The sequence below is a fragment of the Durio zibethinus genome, chromosome 23, assembly GCF_047325235.1.
Source record: "Durio zibethinus cultivar Kanyao isolate XHJ-2024 chromosome 23, ASM4732523v1, whole genome shotgun sequence".
Classification (NCBI taxonomy): Eukaryota; Viridiplantae; Streptophyta; class Magnoliopsida; order Malvales; family Malvaceae; genus Durio; species Durio zibethinus.
In genome coordinates, this window is record NC_143184.1 from 606,342 (window position 1) to 625,778 (window position 19,437).

Sequence of the window (19,437 nt, forward strand, 5' to 3'; positions counted from 1 at the left end):
GTTAATATTGTTAAATTGAGAAAAGGGAGGAATTGTTAACGGTTGGTAAAGTTATTTGCATCAAGTTGTTAGATTTTCTACTAAAAATCAGAGAATTACAAATATAATGATAATAACATATAAAAATAATTAAAGATTTTAGTTAATACTTCATGGAATTTTAATCTTAAAATTATGAAATACAATTCCTTTTAAGTTCTAACTAATTTGAAAGAATAATAAAAATAGATTTTCAATTTTTTAGTAAGTAAAAGTGCTAAATAGTAGAAAATAATGATAATAAATATAATTTAGAAGAAGTAAAAAAAAATGGTGGAAAATACCAATTCATATTTTTTATTGTGTCTTTGACTTTGGTGAGGTGATAATAAGTGCAAAAGAAAACTATGGTAAATTTTTTTTTTTCTACTTAGACTTTTACGCTACCAAATCTTACTCGTAAATAAAGAAAAAATGGGTAAAAAAACTAAAAGTAACAGAAGTAAGGTCGGTAAAAACAAAAGGGAAGGCAGTGAAAAAAAAGAAAAAAAGAAAAAAAAGAGGAAAAGTGGGGGCAGTAAAAAGGAGTGGAGCGAAGGCGAGGTGATTTCTCTCACTTACAACTCAAAGGAGCTACGACTCGTTCGATGTTTCCATCTCCTAAAAAACCTAACTTTTCACCACCTTGCTCCACAGTTTGTTACCCAATCCTCTCTCTCTCTGTCTCTCCCTTCCTATTTTATTTTTAACTTTGTTTTCATTTTTTTTTGGCCTTTTCTTTTTCTCTTTCTCTTTCTATTTCAAAACAAAAAAGTTATAATTTTTATTTTTGTTTTTGCTGCTTCTGCTGCTGCGTATGGCGACATGACCATCCAATAAAAAACCCTAATTTTCTCTCTCTCTAAGCACACTCTTTTGAGTTCACAGGTACACTTTTCCGCTGATCGAACCCTAATTCTTCATTACTCATTGCGGTCTTGTTAGAATGTTATGAATTTTTTTTTTTAAATTCCTTTGAATTTTGTGGATCTGTTTGGATGCAGAGAAAAAAGAAAAAAAAACAGCGGGACATAGGAGGAATCAAGGTGGGATATATGTCCTTCACTCATTCAAGGTCCGATAGAAGTGAGCAACAATACCGAAAATCCGGGCGATCCGCCAGCTTTAATCAGCAGCGGACCTCCTCAGGCTCTTACGGTAAGGGCGCTGGCGGCGGGCCTGCCCCTTCACCGTCTCTCTCTTCCTCTTCTTCTTTATCTTCCAATCGAAGGTAACAAAAACTCAGCATCTTGTTTTAGGCTTTAGGTTTTGCTTTGTTATTTTCTTTTCGTTTAATTGCCAGTTTATTTAGGGTTTCTATTGGATTAGGGTTGTCTATACAATTTCATGGATTGATTATTCTTTTTTTTTATTGGGTCATCTGATATGATAGTTTTAAGAAGTCTAACAATTCACAAGGAGGGCAATCTAGGGTAAATTCACGGTCTGTGAATACTTCGGAGTCTGTTGATGCTTCTGCCGCCCGTAACATACAAAATGGAGCACATGTACAGCCCCAGTTACAGGGTATGATTCAAAATTCTTAAGCTTGTTTCGCTTTATAGATTTATAATTTAAGAAAATAGGATTATCTTGATGTTATTTGCATTCATGTTCATTTTTCCTGACAGGAGCATCTAATGCACCGGTTGGAAGCAGTGCTGCCAAGCTGGTTGAATCTCCAGCTACTCAGAGAAGCACCCGAGCTGTTCCAAAGGCTCCAACTTCTCAACCTGCCACCATGAGTTCTGACTGTAGTTTCCCCACCACCCCCGCAAAGGGTAGGTTTCTGTTGTGCTTGGTGTACTAAGCTTATTGGATCAAAGTTACTTCAATTATGGGAGATTTGGGGTTCTTCAATTTACTAGTAGTTATAATGATGTGTAATATTTTTGGCTGTTTGTTTACATGGTAGCATTTCTAGCTCTAAGCTGATGTAGCTATTGTTTCTGATGTATTAACTTCAGGAGATGCATCCAAAGCATTCTCTTTACAGTTTGGGTCCATAAGTCCTGGTTTCATGAACGGGATGCAGGTATCTTACTATTCTCATGTTAGTTTTCCATCTTTTGCCATTCAAAACCTTGTTTCTAACAGCAGATGTTATGTTCTCATTTGTATCAGATTCCAGCTCGAACTAGCTCAGCACCCCCAAATTTGGATGAGCAGAAATGTGATCTGGTTGGTCGCTTATAATAAACTGTAAATTGTCTGATATATGTTTTTGCACCTCATCTTTCTTCTTGCTTTTTTCATTTTTTGTTTTAAATTTAAAAGATAAAGAGATTAGTGGATCGTTAAATCTAGTGATTTTACTTCTTCGTGTAGTTTAATTTTCAAGAACCATGAAATGTTACACTGCATTAAACTAAAAAATTGCTTCCTTCTGCTCATCATGGTTACATTTTCGAATATTAATAGACAGAACACCCTATAGAACCCAAGTAAAATATGAATATTGTTTGGGTCCACCTTAGTCGCTGGTGTCTCGTTCATAGTCTTGATGCTTTTTAACTGTAATAGGTTTAGAGTTTTAGGATTCACTTATGTTTAAATGAAATGTTAACCTGCAGGCACGCCATGATTCTTCTTTTAGACCTGTGCCAAATTTGCCCACTCCGGTTGCTAAACAGCAGCTACCGAGAAATGATTCAGTTGTAACTGACCAATCTAATTCTGGGGAGGCTTATCCCGTGCCCAAGGTCAAAAAAGATGCACAAGTCTCTGCGCCACCCCCTGTGAATCAGACACAGAAGCCATCTCTTCTTAATATGCCCATGACTTCTCTGCAGATGCCATTTCATCACCAACCCCAGGTTTCCCTGCCATTTGGGGGGCCTAACCCACAGATTCAGTCTCAGAGTGTTACTGCTACTTCACTTCAAATGCCAATGCATATGCCATTAACTATGCGAAATGCACCTCAGGTGCAGCAGCAAGTCTTTGTTCAAGGTCTTCAAACTCATCCACTGCCAGCTCAGGGAATGATGCATCAGGGTCAGGGCTTGAGTTTCACGCCACCCATAGGTGGCCAGCTTGCTCCCCCATTGAGCAACTTGGGAATGGGCATTGCCCCTCAGTATTCTCAACAGCAGGGAGGGAATTTTGGTGTTCCTCGTAAAACTACTCCCGTCAAGATTACTCATCCTGACACTCATGAAGAATTGAGGCTTGATAAACGAACAGATACATATTCAGATGGTGTGTCATCAGGTCCAAGGGCTCATCCTAACTTGCCGTCTCAATCCCAGCCAGTTCCACCATTTGCACCTTCTCATTCAATCAACTATTATTCCAATTCTTATAATACCAATTCCTTGTTTTATCCACCACAAAGTTCTCTTCCATTGGCTAGTAGCCAGATACCATCCAATGCCCAGGGGCCAAGATTTAACTATCCTGTTAGCCAGGGTCATCAAAACATTTCTTTCATGAATTCAGTAGCAGCTCATGGTTTGCTGCCAGTTAATAAATCCATAAATCTTGCACATGATACTTCAGAATCACCAAATGCACAGCCCGCACGTGATGCACACAGTGTTACATCTTCTGCTTCCTCAGGTTCAATACAGGTGACAGTTAAGCCAGCTACTGTTTCTGTTGGAGAAAAGGTTGCATATTCTGCTTTGCCAAGTGGCTTGCCTGGTGTTGAAAAGGTTGGGTCACTAAAACCTTCGGTGCAAGCTATTGAGGTTAGCACATCTCAGTCTCAAAGGGTCTTGGATACTTGTCTGGAGAGCTCTGTACGGCATCCAAAACCTGGAAGTGAATCTTCAACATCCAAGTCATTACCAGCCACCTCTAAACATTCTGGGGGAGTTCCTGCAATTAATCTGGATGAGAGCCTGCCATGTAATTCCTTATCTTCTGATCCAGCTGCTACATCTGAGGACGCCATGCCAGTTGTTGCCAGTAATGAAGGCAGAAAGACGGAGAGTTTGAGTAGGTCAAACTCTATAAAAGATTATCAGAAGAAACCAGGCAAGAGAGGACATATTCAGCCACCAAATCAGGTATATTTCTTGTGTTCTGTTGTTTTTGTTGCACATTTTATGTTTTATTTGCATGTATTTATCTGTTCTTTCACCCATTGGTGGACAGTCTCTGTCAACATCCAACTTGGTGGCCGACACTGCCGAACATGGTATTTCCTCAGACAGTGCTGTTTCTGAAACTGTAGAGGCTAAAGCAGCTTTAACTTCATCAGCAACTGCTGCTGTTTTGTCACAATCTACCAGGGAATTACCAACAATTAATATTGCTTCACCTTCTTCCTTTGAACCATCATCAGCAACTGCTGTTGTTTTGTCACAATCTACCAGGGAATTACCAACAATTAATGTTGCTTCACCTTCTTCCTTAGAACCGAAGATAGAGAGCAAGAGAGAAGGCTTAACCTCTTTTTCATCTGAAGTTTCTGCTAGTGGCAGAAGTGTTGATAGCTTGGACATGGTTCAGCATGCTAAGATGGATGGTTCTTCCAAGTTGGATGAGCAACTGAAACCTGAAATTAGTGGAATTAAGGATGAAGAGGAAAAAAATTTACCTGAGGAGCACTTAAAAAACAATGCTAGTCTTGAAATTCCTTCTCAACTGGTTCCCTTGAAATCTATGGAGCGTAAATCCAATCAGGAATCTGTCATGAAGGCAACAGCTACCTGCAATGATATTCCAATCTCAGGAACTTCACTGAGGGTGCCCGATGAAGATGTGGGGGGTAACATAGAAAATGCGAGAGTCACTGATAGTACTGTCTCTACCTCTACAATTGCTGACTCTGCATATGTTGAAGGTTCTCATGTTGATATGACCTTTGGTTCTGATGTTTCTTCAAGTGCCACTGATAGCAATGAGATAACTGTTACTAAATCTGATGAATCAGAACAGCTGTCTGCTCGTATCCCTACTCCAGATCTCTCAGAATCTACTTTAAAGTACGAAAGTGAAGGTGTTCCGATACCTAGTTCAAGGGACAAACCTGCGCTAGAACTCGGTAGGACAAAGAGTACTATAACTAAAGGGAAGAAAAAAAGAAGAGAAATCCTTCAGAAAGCAGATGCTGCTGGGACAACTTCTGATCTCTATATGGCATATAAAGGTCCTGAGGAAAAGGAGACAGATGTACCTTTAGCTAGTGCAGAAATAAATTCCATTGGTGTTAACTTGAATCAAGCATCTCATGAGGGCCCTCAGGTGGATGCCATAGAAAGTAAGAAAATTGCACAGAATAAAGCTGAACCTGATGATTGGGAAGATGCTGCTGACATCTCTACGCCAAAATTAGAAACTTCTGATAATGGCGAAAATGCTCATGGAGGGTTAGTAAATCATGAGAAAGATGGAAGTGGGAATATAGCAAAGAAGTATTCCAGAGATTTCCTTCTTAAGTTTGCAGAACAGTGTACTGATCTTCCACAGGGATTTGAGATTATTTCCGATATTTCAGAGGTATTGACGGCTGTCAATGTCAGTGCTTCTCACTTTGTTGATCGTGATTCATACCCTAGTCCGGGAAGAATAATAGATAGGCAATCTAGTGGATCTCGATTAGATCGCCGTTCTAGTGGAATGGTTGATGATGACAGATGGATTAAACCACCTGGTTCTTTTGGCCCTGGAACGGATTTGCGTCTTGATCTTGGTTATGGTGCTGCTGCAGGTTTTCGGCCTGGCCAAGGAGGTAACTTTGGTGTTCTAAGGAACCCACGTACACAAGCACCTATGCCATATGTAGGAGGGATCCTTGCTGGACCAATGCAACCTATGGGTCCACAAGGAGGGATGCCACGCAATAGTCCTGATGCTGACAGGTGGCAACGTGCTTCTAACTATCAGCAAAAGGGGTTGATTCCTTCTCCGCAAACTCCATTACAGATGATGCACAGAGCTGAAAGGAAGTATGAAGTGGGTAAAGTGGCTGATGAGAATGACGCCAAGCAAAGGCAGCTGAAAGCCATTTTGAACAAACTAACTCCCCAAAACTTTGAGAAACTCTTTGAGCAAGTAAAAGCAGTAAAAATTGACAATTTAGGTACTCTGAATGGTGTCATCTCACAGATCTTTGACAAAGCTTTGATGGAGCCTACTTTCTGTGAAATGTATGCAAATTTCTGTTATCATCTGGCAGGAGAGTTACCTGATTTTAGTGAAGACAATGAAAAGATAACTTTCAAGAGAATACTGCTGAACAAGTGCCAGGAGGAATTTGAGAGAGGGGAGAGAGAGCAAGAAGAAGCAAATAAAGTTGAGGAAGAGGGTGAGGCTAAGCAGTCTGAGGAGCAAAGAGAAGAGAAGAGAATCAAGGCACGGAGACGAATGTTAGGTAACATTAGACTTATTGGGGAGTTGTACAAGAAGAAAATGTTAACTGAACGGATAATGCATGAATGCATCAAGAAATTACTCGGTGAGTATGAGCATCCTGATGAGGAAGATTTTGAGGCTTTGTGCAAATTAATGAGTACGATTGGAGATATGATTGACCATCCGAAAGCAAAGGAGCATATGGATGCTTATTTTGAGAGGATGGCAAAGTTGTCAAACAATATGAAACTATCTTCTAGAGTCAGGTTCATGTTGAAGGATGTTATTGATCTGAGAAAGAATAAATGGCAGCAGAGGAGGAAAGTTGAAGGGCCTAAAAAGATTGAGGAAGTGCACAGAGATGCTGCTCAAGAGCGACAAGCACAAGCCAGTAGGCTTACTCGTGGTCCTGGCATCAATCCTGCTACAAGAAGAGCACCCATGGATTTTGGTCCTCGGGGGTCTATGTTATCTTCCCCAGGTGCTCAGATGGGTAGTTTTCGGGGGTTGCCCACCCAACTCCGTGGTTTCGGGGCTCAGGATGTTCGCATGGATGACAGACAGTCATTTGAGGCTAGGACTTTGTCAGTTCCCTTGCCTCAAAGACCAATTGGTGATGATTCTATTACTTTGGGCCCCCAGGGTGGTCTTGCTAGAGGGATGTCTTTTAGAGGACCACCAGTAATGTCCAGTGCTCCCTTAGCTGATGTTTCTCCGACTTCTGGAGATTCAAGAAGAATGGCTGCCGGTTTGAATGGTTTTAGTTCTCTATCAGAGCGAACGACTTATGGTTCTAGAGAGGATCTCATGCCAAGATATAGATTTGCAGCACCAGCTGCTTATGACCAGTGGAGCTCCCAGGAACGTGGCATGAATTTTGGTAATAGGGACTTGAGAACCCCAGATCGCAGTTTTGATGGATCTCCTGCAGCTTCACCACCTGCACAAGGCCAAACATCTGGTTTCACTCAAAATATTCCTCCAGAAAAGGGCTGGCCTGAGGAGCGCCTGCGTGATATGTCAATGGGGGCAATTAAAGAATTTTACAGGTATCCTCTTGGCTCAAGTATGATTTTGGAGTCCCTAATACTAGTGTTTGTTTTGCTCAAAGATACGTGTATATACATGCACAAACATATATACATTTGCATAACGACATAAACGTGCACTCTACTTTATGTCATCAACAGAAAATTGAAATATAAAGTGCCCCGGAAATGGGTTGTTGACTGATGATTTCGCTTCAGGATCTCAAATATCAAATTTACAGGAGTCTAATATTCTGATTACAATTAACATGCCAAAATACTGTCTTGTCATTTAATCAGATTTAGAACCAAAAATGCTTGAGAGTTTTAGTTATTCCTAAAACTAAGAGGACATTGAATTTGAAGGTGTGGAAACTGAATGTATATTGAAAAACTACTTATCTCCAATTATACAAGAATCTTAGGTTTATATACAACTAACTAGGGGTTAAACTAGGAAACTAAATCTTCCTTAATTCTAGGGATACAAATACTTAATTCTAGAGATACAAATATAAATATACAGATTACAAGATTACAACCAGCTGTAAATAAGTGTTTTCCCACACTCCCCCTCAAGCTGGTGAATAGGTGTTTTCCATTCCCAGCTTGGAAATAATTCTTTGAAATGTTGCACTGCTAAGACCTTTAGTCAACACATCTGCAAGTTGACCCTTGGTTGATACATAAGGTGTACAAATCAACCCACTGTCTAGTTTCTCCTTTATGAAATGCCGGTGTACTTCAATGTGTTATGTTCTGTCATGTTGTACAGGATTGTGTGCAATGCTTATTGCAGACTTGTTATCACAGTAGAGTCTCATTGGTCCATCCCACTTGATCTTCAAGTCTTCTAAGATAATCTTTAACCATAGTAGTTCACAAATTCCTTGAGCCATTGCTCTGAACTCTGCTTCAGCACTTGATCTTGCCACCACGTTCTGTTTTTTACTCCAAGTCACAAGATTACCACCAAAGAAAGTACAGTAGCCTGAGGTGGATCTTCTATCAGTTACTGAACCTGCATAATCAGCATCTGTATATGCTTCTAGAACTAACTCCGAATTTCTTTTGAATAAGATACCTCTCCCAAGATTGGCCTTCAAATAGTGCAATATACGGTAGACAGCCTGTAGGTGCACTTCTTTAGGATTATGCATAAATTGACTTACCACACTCACAGCATATGCTATATCAGGTCTAGTATGTGAGAGATAAATGAGTCTTCCAACTAATCTTTGGTACATCTCTCTATTTACAGCAATATCTTCATTAGCTTCTCCAATTTTATGATTAGGATCTATAGGGGTATTTGCAGGTTTACATGCCAGCTTCCTAGTTTCCTTCAGAAGATCCATCACATATTTCTGTTGTGAGATAAAAATACCATGCCGTGAGTGAGCTACTTCAATTCCTAGGAAGTACTTCAATCTCCCTAGCTCCTTTATCTCAAATTCTCTAGCCAAACACTGTTTTAGAGATTCTCTCTCTTTTTCATCATCTCCAGTTACAATTATATCATCAACATACACTAATAGAACTGTGACTCTCCCTGAATCAGAGTGCTTGATAAACAATGTGTGATCTCATTGACTCTGTTTATATCCCATTGCTAGCATCACTTTGGCAAATCTCCCGAACCAAGCTCTAGGAGACTATTTAAGGCCATATAAAGCCTTTTTTAGCCTGCATACTTTGTTTGCTTCTAGATGACCTCCAAATCCCGGTGGAACCTTCATATATATTTCTTTTTCCAAATCACCATGTAGAAAAGCATTCTTTACATCAAATTGTTGAAGCTGCCAATTGTAATTTGCAGCCAATGATAACAAAATCTTAACTGTATTCATCTTGGCAATTGGAGTAAAGGTTTCCTGGTAATCCACTCCATAGGTTTGAGTGTAGCCCTTAGCCACTAACCTGGCTTTATACCTGTTAATAGTACCATCTGCATTGTATTTTACAGTGAAAATCCATTTACACCCAACTGAATTTTTTTCTTTAGGCAACTCTACCAGTTCCCATGTCTGATTTTTCTCTAAGGCCTCCATTTTTATTTTCATGGCTTACCTCCATTTCTCATCGGAGAATGCCTCGGATAATGTAGTTGGAACAGAAATAGTGTTTAGGCTCACAAGAAAATTTTTGTGGAATGGTGAGAATTTTTCAAATGACACAAAATTAGATATTGGGTATAGTGGATGCTTGGTACATTCTCTGGTTCCTTTCCTAACGGCAATAGGCAAATCATAATCACTAGTTATAGTTTTAGGAGATTCATGCTCATTTTGAGAAACAGAGTCAAAAACTGTAGTTACCTCATTTCCAGAGTTAGGATCAGGTTCTTGGACTGGCACTGGTTCAGGATCTGAAACTTTCCTTCTTGAGTATACCTGTAATTCCTTCATAGAATCAAGAACAATATTATCCTTTGTCACATCTTTTGTATTTGGAATGGGTTCAGACTCAAATTCAGTGTTTGACTTGGGCTCAGCAGAAACAGGTTTCGACTCGGAAGAATTAATGGGTGTAAATGTTGAAGAAGGGGGCAAATCAAGCAAAAAGAAGTCTTTATCCTTATCTTCCATGAATGAAGTCTCCCCTTGAAGATAAGGTTGAGTAAAAAATGGTTTATTTTCTTCAAAAGTGACATCTGCAGACACATAGAATTTTTTGGTAGAAGGATGATAGTACTTATATTCTTTTTTAGTTGAAGAATACCCCACAAAAATACACTTAATTGCTCTTGGATCCAATTTTTCCCTGTTATGACTGTGAACATGAACAAATGATGTACAACCAAATATCCTAGGTGTGAGATTGTTTGTGGTATTGAGGTTGGGATAAAATTGTGAGAGTTGTTCCATAGGAGTTTTAAATCCCAAAACTTTTGAAGGTAACCTATTTATAATGTGTGTGGCAGTGAGAACAGCTTCCCCCCAATAAGATTTAGGTACATTTGCTTGAAAAAGAAAGGCTCGGGTTGTGGCTAGTAAATGACTGTTTTTCCTCTCTGCCACTCCATTCTGCTGTGGAGTATTAACACAAGATGACTCATGGATAATCCCCTCTTTTTGAAAATAGGTGGATAGACTCTGGTTGAAGTAGTCTCTTGCATTATCAGACCTAAATATCTTGATTCTCACTCCAAATTGATTTTGGATAATGTTTTGGAAGCTTAAAAACACACTATTCACATCTGATTTGGATTTAAGTAAAAAAACTCAAGAGACCCTAGTACAATCATCTATGAATGAAACAAACCATCTCGTACCAGAAATATTAGGAATTGTAGAGGGACCCCAAATGTCACTATGAATCAAGTAAAAGGAAGTAGAACTTCTTTTGTTATTGATTGGAAAAGACACGTCTATGTTTTGCAAATTCACAAATATCACAATGAAAATCTTCAACATTTAATCCTTTAAACAAAGAAGGAAACATGTTTCTCAAGGTTTCAAAAGAAGGATGAGCAAGACGAAAATGATAAAGCCAAATTTTGTCTTTATTGGAAGATTTTTCAAAAAGAAATGACAAAGGTAAACTATTTTTGATATTACTTGTGTTATTTGATGTCTCAAGATAGTATAGTCCATTCTTCTCCTTAGCAAGTCCAATCATCTTTTCCGAACTCTGATCCTGAAATTCACAATAAGAGGGATAAAATGTTACTTTGCAATTCATATCTCTGGTAAGTTTTTGTATAGATATCAGATTTGTAGACAATCCAGGAACATGAAGAACATTTTTGAGAACAAACGAGGGATTAACTTGAACATCTCCTAATCCTGTCACTGTGGTGAGTGAACCATCAGCAACAACAATTTTCTTATTACTAGGACACAAGTTATATGTACTAAACTTTTGTGGGGAATGTGTCATATGGTCTGTGGCTCCCGAGTCAATGACCCAAAAACTCGTAATAGGCTTAGCCGAGACATTTAATCCATGAGAACTGGAAGCTTTACCTGAACTAGAAATTTTACCCAAAGCACATACCATAGTAGGCTTTTCAAGGACTTTCAATAAGTTTCTCAGCTTTTCAATCTCTTCCTTGTTGAACTCTCCTTGTTTCTGAGACATCTGTAGTACTCCAGTGATTTTTTCAGTTAACATTTTCTCAAATTGGATGATAGTGATATCTTTCTTTGAAAGGGTTCGGCAATGAAGGCCTAACAGGATTCGGCAATGAAAGCTTAAAAAAGTGGGCAATGAAGGCCTAAAAAAGTCAGCAATGAAGGCGAAAAAAATTTTTTTCCCAAGAAGAGTCTAAAGCTCTGATATCATGTGGAAACTGAATGTATATTGAAAAACTGTTTATCTCCAATTATACAAGAATCTTAGGTTTACATACAGCTAACTAGGGGTTAAACTAGGAAACTAAATCTTTCTTAATTCTAGGGATACAAATATAAATATACAGATTACAAGATTACAACCAGCTGTAAATAAGTGTTTTCCCACAGAAGGTACATTTGATCAAAGTATGGTTAAAATATATCTTACAGATTTTGATATTGATACCGATGGCTTGATTTAAGTTTAGTAATGCAACTGTTGACCGTAAATTTAAGAGTTATAGTGCATATTTATACTGCTGTCCTTATTTTATTTACAGTTCTTGATGTCATCACATGGTTACTTTTGTCAAGTACTCAGCATTTTTCTCTTTTGATTCTTACAGTGCTAGAGATGAGAAAGAAGTTGCTTTGTGCATCAAAGATTTGAATTCTACAAGCTATCATCCCACAATGATTGCTCTTTGGATAACGGATTCTTTTGAGAGAAAAGACATGGAGCGGGATCTTTTGGCCAAGCTACTTGTCAATCTGACAAGGTCTCATGATGGTGTGCTGAGCCAAGTTCAACTTGTTCAAGGGTATGTGAATCATTTAACACCGGTGTTTAGTGATTGATTTATGACCTTTTGAAGTCGTTAATTTTACATGTTTTTGTTGTTTTTGGTTCAGGTTTGAATCTGTTCTCAGTACATTGGAGGATTCTGTGAATGATGCTCCAAAAGCTGCGGAATTTCTTGGTCGTATTTTTGCTGAAGTCATTGTAGAAAATGTGATCTCGCTGAGGGATATTGGGCGTTTAATTTATGATGGTGGAGAGGAGCCAAGGCGACTTCTAGATATTGGGCTTGCCGGGGATGTTCTTGGAAGCACCTTGGGGATAATTAAAACAGAAAAAGGAGAGAATGTCTTAAATGAAATTCGAGCTAGCTCCAATTTGCAGCTGGAGGACTTTCTGCCTCCAGATCAAGAATATTAGAAAATTTTATTTAGAGGATAGTGATGCTCTTATTTTGTTACAAGAAATTCATGTCTGGTGCTCTAGGTTACTAGTCATTTGGCAAAAATATTTTTCCGTGGGTGGGTTGGGGGTTTTACATATGGGTTTCTTCTTCACCATGTTTTAATATTATTTCTTGGAAATATTCACTGCAATTATGAAAGATCAAAATTGAGCATCCCAAGTTATTCTCTGCAGCAACTTGGTTTTTGCCTCTTGTCTGCGTTTTGGGGAGTCCCAAAACGCTTTTCCTTCTAAATCCCATACATTTGTTATGTTATCTCAACTTTTTCGTAATGACGAGATTGTTTGCCTATTGCCCCTCAGCCATGACCAGGATTTGCAAAATAAGATGTATAAAATTTTGCTCATCTTTGCACTAAAAATGCGTGTACATTATGTAAGCTTCAACAAAAACATTGGGCCTTTAAGGCCTTTGAACATACTTTCATTGGTTCAGAAATCTCCTAGTTTGATCTGGAGGCATCCAAGTTGAGAAATGGAGCATGACTTCACCAATTTATTTTAAGCAATCTCTGATTCACTCTTTAATTGAAACTTTCTACAAAAATAACAAAATTGTACAAATAAAGAAACATGTATTATTAATGATACTTGTAACAAGAATGAAATCCATCCCCTTATCTTGAAATATAAATGAAATCAATTTTCAAACAGCATACATTAGAAAATTAAAAATCAAAGGGAGAAAGGTTTTGTATACACATCAAACGGCTCACAGGCTATCAGCTGGGTCTCCTGTGAACCAATAAAAACGCAAAGAAAAAGTCAGATACTCCTCAAACAAATCATTTTCAAATTTTTGTATATTACAAGACAGCAGCAGAAAACGAAAAAGATTAGAAAATTTAACTATTCATCCATGATTTGAGCTGGGTCATGTCTGAAGCTCAAATTGGTTAAAAACCTTAATGGGCTTAACAATGAAATTTGGGGGTTGGGCTGAGTTTTAGGGCAAATCATTTTAAGCACTATATAAACATACGGACGCTTGCTAATCTATCCTCTTAATCGGCAGTGCAGCTAAGCCAGTGACATTTCTAGGGTTTTCGCGTTCCTCTCTTGCACTGGACTCCAAGGCCTTGCAAAATGGTACGTTTTCTTTCACTGAATTTTTATATTATCTATTCTTCAATTTCCCTCGAAGTTCCAATTTTTAATGTCAATTAATTACTATTGTTTGAGTATTTTTAATGGGATTTTAATTTTCATTGTTCATCTAAATGTTCTTCAATAGTGGAAAGGGGTGAAGTATCTAATTTTTTAAGATTCAACTTCTTTAATATTGTGCAGACAAAGAGAACCAAGAAGGCCGGTATTGTTGGAAAGTATGGTAAGTGAAGTTATATCGTTTTCAATTTGGTATGTTCCATGAGAAATGAACCATAATGTGAACTGTTCTGTTATTTCATTGAAATTCCGTCAGGTTTTTAGAATGAGTGATATTATATTGGTAATACTGTTTGAATTCCATATATTTTTTACTCCAAATTTTAGTTGCATGGTTGTGTTTTGTTGTTGTTTGTATGGGTTGATTATGATGATAGGCCTTTATTGTGGCTGAAAACTGGATAGTTGGATGCTGTGTTATAATCTTCTTGGGGATTTTGGGCTCCATGGCCTGCCTTGACTTTCGAGTGCTCTGGAATGTGTTATGATCTGTACATTAGTGTATTTAGAATGTTGCTAATGGATGGTAAATTTCAGGTACCCGATATGGTGCTAGTCTGCGTAAGCAGATTAAAAAGATGGAGGTCAGTCAGCACAGCAAATACTTCTGTGAGTTCTGTGGAAAGGTAATTTTCTACTTGTTAGCATCCTTTTTCCCACTTGTTTGAGAGTTTAGATGATTTCATTTGCTTGATGGCTGCTTATGTAATCTATAACATGTTATTGGTCATTGCAGTATGCGGTGAAGAGGAAAGCTGTGGGAATTTGGGGATGCAAGGACTGCGGCAAAGTGAAAGCTGGAGGTGCTTACACTTTGAAGTAAGATGCTGTTGGCCATAGCTTGTGATTTTATGTGCTTGTTATGGCATTGCTGTCTTTCTAATTACTTTTCTTTTTTTTTTTTTTTTCTGTGCCAGCACTGCAAGTGCTGTGACTGTCAGAAGCACCATTAGGAGGCTGAGAGAGCAGACTGAGAGTTAATTTGATTGATAAAAATCTGTTGTTTCTTTTTCTTTTTCTTTTTTTTTTTTTTTTTCTGTTTTGATATATGGATCTGACTTTACCGCCTCGAGCAAATGTTTTAAGTTGGATTTTCCTTTTGGGATATTGGGTACTCTTGAATCGATTGAAACAGTTTTGGTGACAAGAGCTTGTTATTTTATGGTTACACTACATTTCATGTTAGTGGCTTGGTCACTGATCGCAGTTGATTTATAAAGGCTTAAGTTCTGAAGATTGCACGAGTTTCTAAATTTGATTGCAATCAGTAAAACTGAGATCTCTCTACCCTTGTGATGGTTGATGCATGGATCCTTTCTTGGATCACGATTATCGAGGAAATAAGAAATGCCTCTTGAATTTCAATCACCAAAATTGGTTTAATAACAGCTATCTGCCCGACGTCATAAATTTCTCACAGAAAATATATACTAGTGATTAAACTAGACCTAATGATGAAAAGATACGAGACCACAGTTGTAATAGTTGGCATTTAAACATCTCGTTCAGTGCTTTTTTTTTTGCTTTTTAAAAGGATAACGTCTTATTACATTAAAAAAAAAATTGATTCGAACTTAAATATTAATGTCTTTCTTAAGGTTTATGCGACCGCTAAGAAGCGGAAGACTCGTTCAATGCCTTTTCTTTGCCTTCTACGGAGCTACAGAGTTGTTTAGATGACACCTGGAGAGCTAAGATCAAGTACTTGTACTAGAATGTTGCGAATTTACAGGGAAAAACGCTAAAGCATCTGTAGCATGACTATTACCTGCTGCCGAAGCAACTCGACATTCAACACTACCCAAGTCTGACAAACGAGTACGAACAAAAACCAAGACATGCATAATTTTCTTCATTGCAAAAGCCAATTAAGTTCACATACAACACTGACTGAATGAGGTTTCACCTGCATTTATATTACATCTAGCTCATCTTTACAAAACTGTAACTGTACCAAGATAGAAGAGCTAAAATTAATTAGAAAAATGGTGCCATCACCAATCCATCATCAAATCTATCCCTCTTTCTCCACCCAAATTCTATACTAGGAATTTCTTCCCAGCATGTATACATGCTTTTTTATGTTAAAAGGACTGAAACTCTTTAGCCATCTTCCTTCATGCCAGGGATGGAATATGCGGGCATGTTAAATTACAGCCTCTTGATGAAAGAACGAGGACTGTAAGAAGATGACAGTATTAAACACAAAGCTATTTGAAAAGAAAGTAACATAAACCATCATCCTCTTGCCGCTATCTCATGTATTTTCAAAGGCAAATGAGCCATTGTCAGAAGCCTCACACAATGGGAATGGGAATGTTGTCATTGTTATTATGATGCATTTGCTTTTGAACTGCTTTAACTGCTATTACTCTTGCTGCATTGGCTGCTCTATTAGCTGCAGCTACTGCCTTGTTCACTCTCTCATCTACCTTGGCCACATCATAAGCTTTCTCTGCTGCCCTTCGAGCCTCCTGCTCATAACACAAAACAATCGGACATGATCAGGTTTCACATAGTTACATTCTTTGTGATGTGACTTTTAAGGATGGTGAAAAGCTTAATTCTTAAACACAACAAGACATATTTCGCAATTAACAAGACATATTTCGCAATTATCAAGACTTAAAAGGATTAGGCCTCTCTTCGTATTTTTTGTTTGATATGGTTGTGAAACATGGGCTCCTCTTCTCATTACTTTTGAATTGATAAAAGAGGTCCATCAATATGTAACTCTAGATTTACACCCTAATATTTCACATCAGTGAATCGGAATTTACATACAAATCACACAAGGGTTGGCAGCCAGGCCAAGCAATTCTTTTTGCTGCCATGACAAATTAATCAGCTGAAAAGACTGTAAGATGGGACCATCTAGATTAATGTTAGGTAAAGTAGAAAACATTATTAACTCCGGCACCAAATACCCCTTCACTGATATTTAAAAGAAGCACTAGTAAAAGTTAAAGGTAGAAAAGTCTAAAGTACCTGCACCACATTCAGTACTTTAGAATGATAAACAGCTACAGGAGATACAGGATATGTAGTGTTCTGTGTGCTTGGGACATCAAGAATTCCATTTTGCCAATGACCAGATTGTGTTTCCTCATTTCTAAACGTATACATTCCAAGCCCTTGTCGTCGACCCTCATGCCAAGCACCCTCGTACCGATGGCCATTCGCAAAACGATAGACACCAAATCCATGCATCTTGTCTGCAAAATATTCCCCAGCATATGTATCTCCATTCCTAAATAAGAAAAATCAAAAGATTCATATCCAGAATAAGTTGGTCAAATATAAAACTATGCTCATGAAATGGATAGCAAGTAATATCTTTTAAATGAAAAGGCAACCCTAACATTGCAAAGCTTCATTTAAACATAAAACTAAACTTTCCCTACATTGCTTGAACTTCATTTAAATGAAAGCCATCTACTTTCAAGCTCCAAGTAAAAACAGGACAAAAAATGAGCAAAGTTGTTCTAAATCAGATCCTACAATATAGGGCGATAATGCAACAAAACCATCAGCTATTGGTTCTGACAAGTGATAGCCATACCTGCATTTAATTTTAACCACCGAACAATCAGTGAGATAACCAATTTATAATCCCGACCTCCTTATGCTATTTCTCAACAAATAATAGTACAACAAAGCCATTATGCAAAAATAAATTCATCCAAAACTTACAACAAAAAAAAAAATAAGTAACTAAGTATATTCAGACACCGAAAGCAAAATAAGAATTAGATCTCAAAATCAACAACAGTATAATCAACTCACAATAAAAGCAGCAATCAGGAAAAAAAAAGATTTCATAGCAACAATCATAAACTCAAAATTTATTAATAGCATAAGCCAAAAAAGATATAAAACAAATACAAACCAAGAAAATCAATCTTTATGTTACCTAAAATGGTAATGCCCAAGTCCATGCTTGACTCCCCATTTGAATTCCCCAACATATCGACTTCCGTCTTCACAGGTATGAATTCCACAGCCATGACTCTGTCCATTAGACCACTCTCCTCCATAAACATCACCAGTATAGAACCTATAAACCCCAAATCCATGCCTGAGACCCTGCCTATACTGCCCACGATACCGGCTTCCTCTTGCCCACGTTTCCACCCCATAGCCGTCATATTTCCCATCCACCCAATCTCCCTCGTATCGTCCACTCATATAATAGTAATAAACGCCGCTCCCTGAACACTTTCCCTTATGAAATTCCCCTTCATAAACATCTCCGTTGCTATACACTTGAACCCAACACCCAGAATTCGCTCTCTTTTCGGATTTTGGCCGAGACCCAATTGACCAAAACACTGGCAAATGCGACCTTGATAGTGCAGATGATGACTTGAGCTTAAGTGGAAACGAACGGGCTAAGAACAAGCGAATAGAAGGAAGGCGAGGGAGGGCGAGGTTAAGGGAAAAAAGAAGGGCAGCGGAGAAAGCAAAAGCGGAGAGGAAGTCAAGCAAAAAGGAGTGGCTTGGATGTGAAACTAGGAAGTAGAAAAAAGGGAGAGATAAAAGGAGGATTAAACGCAGGTGAACTCGAAGACGACGCAGGTGCTTGAAACGGCGGAGGATTCGATAAACGGAGGATTTAGCCGCCACGGAAAAGGAAAAAAAGGAAGTGGTATTTTGGGAATTGAAATGCGGGGGCGTTGTAAACCGGTACAAAGTTGGGGATTTGGTGAGAGAACGCGTTTGGGTCAAAAGGGGTCTCTTGTACGGCGTCGGAGAAGAGGAAGAGGAAGACGACGGAGGAGGGGCAATTGTGTCATTTTGAGGAGGGTTCTGAGTAATTATCTGAGGGAAAACAGAAACCGGCGTCGTCTTGGTCGCTGTTGTATCGGATTGCTGTTGCAAACGTTGATGGTAACAATTAAAAGGTTGTTGGTGATGCAGTGGCAGATGATGATGAACAGTGGAAGGTTTGGGATTAAAATCGGAAGAGACGCCGCTGCTTTCTTTTCCGATCTGAACTTCCGATTTCTTCTGATGCATTACATACGTGAAAAACAATATCCCCAATTCCTTTGCTTCGAATTGAATGGAATTTTCTCAATTCACCCCTTTTTTTCCCTTCCCTTTTCCTTTGTGTGTCGAGGAGTGATTTTCTCTCTTTCAATCTAAAAACCCTTTATTGAATAAAAATGGAAAATCATTTTTACTATCTGTGAAAGAAGAAATGTTTTGCGTGGAATTTATGGTAATTGATCAAACGATTAATTTTAAACCAATAGACCGGCCTCTTTTTTTTTTTTTTTCTGAATTGCCCTTCGAATTTGACTCTTTTTACACAAAATGCCACTATTTTTTTATTTAATTATATCGGGTGCCAAACCGCCTTTGAATTTTTGAATTCTTTAATTATTTTATGTTACACAATTTATTTAATTTTGAGGTAGATTTAATTAATTATTTTTATTTTTATTTTTATATTGCTGATTGCTTTTTGTCATGCTGACTGTGTTTAACAATTGATTTTATGGATTATAGTAGTTAAATTTATTTATTAGAATTTTCTATTTTTGAAAATAAAAAGAGAAATTAAAATAGGGAGGCTGAGTCTGATCTGACCATC

The 19,437-nt window shown here is 38.0% G+C and overlaps 2 protein-coding genes and 1 pseudogene across 3 annotated transcripts; 2 read left to right on the forward strand and 1 right to left on the reverse strand.

The window, feature by feature from the left end:
* Nucleotides 1-748: 748 nt before the first annotated feature.
* On the forward strand, nucleotides 749-12,927 carry LOC111313720 (eukaryotic translation initiation factor 4G-like; annotated as a pseudogene). Its single transcript, XR_016332857.1, has 10 exons — nucleotides 749-906; nucleotides 1,023-1,249; nucleotides 1,412-1,545; nucleotides 1,650-1,799; nucleotides 1,986-2,053; nucleotides 2,143-2,199; nucleotides 2,592-4,031; nucleotides 4,120-7,370; nucleotides 12,034-12,228; nucleotides 12,320-12,927. The product of XR_016332857.1 is annotated as a eukaryotic translation initiation factor 4G-like (transcript).
* A 683-nt stretch (nucleotides 12,928-13,610) lies between these two features.
* On the forward strand, nucleotides 13,611-14,985 carry LOC111313723 (large ribosomal subunit protein eL43). The gene is made up of 5 exons (XM_022914413.2): nucleotides 13,611-13,760; nucleotides 13,962-14,001; nucleotides 14,376-14,464; nucleotides 14,575-14,657; nucleotides 14,756-14,985. Exons 1-5 carry the CDS (start codon nucleotides 13,758-13,760, stop codon nucleotides 14,817-14,819), a joined length of 279 nt encoding a protein of 92 aa, XP_022770148.1. The 5' UTR covers nucleotides 13,611-13,757; the 3' UTR covers nucleotides 14,820-14,985.
* On the reverse strand, nucleotides 14,839-18,964 carry LOC111313721 (uncharacterized). Its single transcript, XM_022914411.2, has 3 exons — nucleotides 17,752-18,964; nucleotides 16,827-17,088; nucleotides 14,839-16,312 (listed from the first exon to the last, which is right to left on the reverse strand). Exons 1-3 carry the CDS (start codon nucleotides 18,855-18,857, stop codon nucleotides 16,136-16,138), a joined length of 1,545 nt encoding a protein of 514 aa, XP_022770146.1. The 5' UTR covers nucleotides 18,858-18,964; the 3' UTR covers nucleotides 14,839-16,135.
* Nucleotides 18,965-19,437: the final 473 nt, after the last annotated feature.